The sequence below is a fragment of the Andrographis paniculata genome, unplaced genomic scaffold (genome assembly GCF_009805555.1).
Source record: "Andrographis paniculata isolate CXL003 unplaced genomic scaffold, ASM980555v1 Contig58END, whole genome shotgun sequence".
NCBI lineage: Eukaryota > Viridiplantae > Streptophyta > Magnoliopsida > Lamiales > Acanthaceae > Andrographis > Andrographis paniculata.
In genome coordinates this window covers 1,775,573-1,779,012 of record NW_026137593.1, presented here as the reverse complement: position 1 = coordinate 1,779,012, position 3,440 = coordinate 1,775,573, and the positions used below count along the sequence as shown (strand labels likewise).

General features: G+C 42.8%; 1 protein-coding gene across 1 annotated transcript; it reads left to right on the top strand.

Annotated features, from left to right (window-relative positions):
* Positions 1 to 392: 392 nt before the first annotated feature.
* Positions 393 to 2,559, top strand: LOC127257678 (clathrin coat assembly protein AP180). Its single transcript, XM_051284142.1, has one exon. The coding sequence runs from the start codon at positions 561 to 563 to the stop codon at positions 2,499 to 2,501; it is 1,941 nt and encodes a 646-aa protein (XP_051140099.1). The 5' UTR covers positions 393 to 560; the 3' UTR covers positions 2,502 to 2,559.
* Positions 2,560 to 3,440: the final 881 nt, after the last annotated feature.

Sequence of the window (3,440 nt, the reverse complement as noted above, 5' to 3'; positions counted from 1 at the left end):
AATCCCTATAAAATTTCAAATGCCATTAAAATGTATAATTATCTTTTAAACAATAAATAATTATGTGATACAGATGAAGTTAAAAAATATGAATAAATTATGTAAAAGGAAGTAAAAATTAATTACAAGTGTGTTCAATTTTTATTTTTATTATTTAATATAAAATAATATTTAAAAAAAAAAAACTCCCAAAATAGTGCTATAAATTTCCTTTGGATGGGAGAGATTAAAGGAATATCTCATACTTAATTCCCTTCCAAACCAAAACACCCATCTCTCTTTCTCCTCCCTCCCACCCTTTCTCTCTCAAGATCCAAAAAAAAAAAAAAAAAAAAAAAAAAAAAAATCGACAAAAGCAAAATCATTAAAAGAAATTGTTTTTGATGGTTAATGTCCTTTAAAAATTCTTGAATGCACATTCATACATACATACATAGAGACAGATACAGTCAATTTGATCAAAGACGAGAACACAATAATCATCACATCATAGTTATAGCTATGGTTGATAGTTGTTGATGGTTGATAGTTGTTGATGGGAGATTTTCATCCGCAAAAGCATGTCGAGCAAACTGAAGAAGGCCATCGGAGCCGTGAAGGATCAAACCAGCATTAGCCTCGCCAAGGTCTCCGCCAACTCGGCCTCCACGAACCTCGAGGTCGCCGTGCTCAAGGCTACGAGCCACGAGGATGTCCCCATCGACGACAAGTACGTCGCTGAGGTCCTCCAGCTCGTCTCCTCCAACAAGGCTTATGCGGCCGCATGCGCCCGAGCCATCGGGAAGCGGATCGGCCGCACTCGCAATTGGGTCGTCGCCCTCAAGTCCTTGATGCTCGTCCTCCGAATCTTCCAAGATGGGGACCCTTACTTCCCCCGCGAGGTCCTCCACGCCATGAAACGCGGCGCTAAGATCTTGAATTTGTCGGGCTTTCGCGATGATTCCAACTCAAGCCCGTGGGATTTCACATCCTTTGTCCGAACATTTGCACTTTACTTGGACGAGCGGTTGGAGTGCTTCTTGACGGGGAAGCTACAACGGAGGTATGTGCATAAGCTTACTACAGCTCCGGCTCCGGCTCCAACCTACGAGCGGAGCAAGAGCCTCAGCGCACGACGGCCTAATGAGCTTGTGCGGGATATGAAGCCCACCATGTTGCTTGACAAGATGTCGTATTGGCAACGCCTACTTGACCGCGCCATCGCCACCCGCCCAACGGGTCCTGCCAAGTTGAATCGATTGGTACAAACGTCGCTCTATGCCATTGTGAAAGAAAGTTTCGACCTCTACAAAGATATTTCAGATGGTCTGGCCCTCCTTCTCGACAGCTTCTATCACTTGCAATACCAAAATTGTGTCGCCGCCTTCCAAACATGTCTCAAGGCAGTAAAGCAATTCGAAGAGCTAAGCGCCTTCTATTCGTCGTGTAAAAGCATGGGCATCGGAAGAATCTCGGAGTATCCGAGTGTGCAAGAGATATCCGAAGAGCTAATTGAGACGCTAAGAGAATTCTTGAAGGATCAATTTTCATTTTCGCCGACAGCCAGAGCGGCAAGCCAAGCAATGGTTGCACCTACGAAGCCCGTAAAAGTTGGAGTAGTAAACGAGGATTGCAGCGCGCAATCGCCGACCGCGTATGATGATGGAGCTTCCGAGGTTGGATCACAATGCACGTCGTTGGAAGAGCTTATAAATGCAACAGAAACAGAAACTGGAACAGCTCCGGCCATTTCAATCGATCTTGAGACATACTCCGAACCCCAACGAGACGACATGGGAGTGAGCGAAACAGGCTCGACTCGCTCCCTTCCGGTGTCGTGTTCGATCGGAGATTTAATGTCGTTGGAAGATTGGATAGATGAGAATGAAGAGAACAAAGAGAGTAAAGGGGAAGGGCAGAAGGAAACACCAGTACACTCATCAGCATCACAACAATCTCAAACAGACTTCAATGCATCGACCACGGCATGGGAACACCATTTATTCGATGCCCCAAACAACAGCTGGGAACTGGCGCTGTTGGAGCCACCGGCGGATGAAAATCCCTCGTCCGGCGGCGGCTGGGACGTCGCGCTATTCAAGGCCGCAAGTTCCTCAACCAGCGGTTGGGAACTCGCTCTAGTCGAGGCGACGGCTGTTCAGCCACCGGTGGCGCTGGGAGGACATATGACGACAACAGAGAACAGCTGGGAACTGGCGCTTCTGGAGCCGCCGATAAATACGCAAGCGCTGACGCCAGCAATCAGCCATTACAATCCATTCCTGCAGGAACCGAGCGAATTCATTGGAACGCTGCAAAATCAATCAGAGGTGCCGACGTTCCAAGCGACTCCAACATTCTCCGCACAAGAATCGTTCGTGGGCCACAGTGGCAACGATCCATTTGCGGATGGGGCATTCAAGGGGAGCGGAGGAGGGGGCATGGATCTCAACAATTTGCAGCTTCAACAACAATTGTGGTTGCAAAATCAGAGCAAGATTTTAGCTAAAAATAGAGGTTAGGGTTTCTTTAATTTTACACATTACGGTTTTGTTTTGTGGAAATAGTTTCGAAAAACATTTTTTTTATGAATGTAAATAATTAATTTGTGTAATATACTGATTTTAAGAAAAAAATACATATCTACTCTTTTCACAAATAAACACACTATATTGTAAACGTAGTAGCTACGTGTATATTTCGTAACGTAGGCGTGGATGCTTCTGTATCAATTGTTTGACATGCTGATGCTTATAAATATCTATATGAATTGATGAAATGAGATAACCACAAATTCATTCTGCAATAAATTTTCTCGTCCTTGCTTCTAACATATTGCATTAGTATTTTATATTATATTATCTTATATACACACGATACATATATATACATATTTACCAACTATATTATATTATTATATATTATATAACACGTTATTAACACGAGGGCTCATGCCTATTTTATTTTTGGTAAGTTTTATTTTTACACTATTACCTATTTTCTAAATTATGGAAAACCTTGCAAAATTTTTTTTTAAACCTCTGTCTCTCACCGAAAATAATTTTCTGACTTGATCCCTAGATGTAGAAATGCATCTGGTTTCTATGGGCCTTATTCATACAATTGCCAGTGAAAATATGGCTACAAGTCAAGATCGGGCTAAGACTATTATTTTCATCCGTCATCATTTGGACATTTCTCTACAGTCTGAATATTTGACGGTGAAAGAGCCACTGGATTTGTAGAATGAATTGAGGGAGAGATTTGGGCACTTGAAATATATCACTCTCCCCAAAGCCCGACATGATTGGCTTAACCTGCGGTTGCAGGATTTTAAAACTGTTACAGAGTACAACTCTGCTATCCATCAGATTACATCTCAGTTAAAACTCTGCGGAGAAAATGTTACTGAGAATGATAAATTGGAGAAGACTCTCTCTACTTTTCATGCTTCGAATGTT

Excerpts from the sequence above, each read along its gene's own strand:
- LOC127257678 (XM_051284142.1), top strand. The coding sequence starts at position 561 with ATGTCGAGCAAACTGAAGAAGGCCATCGGAGCCGTGAAGGATCAAACC.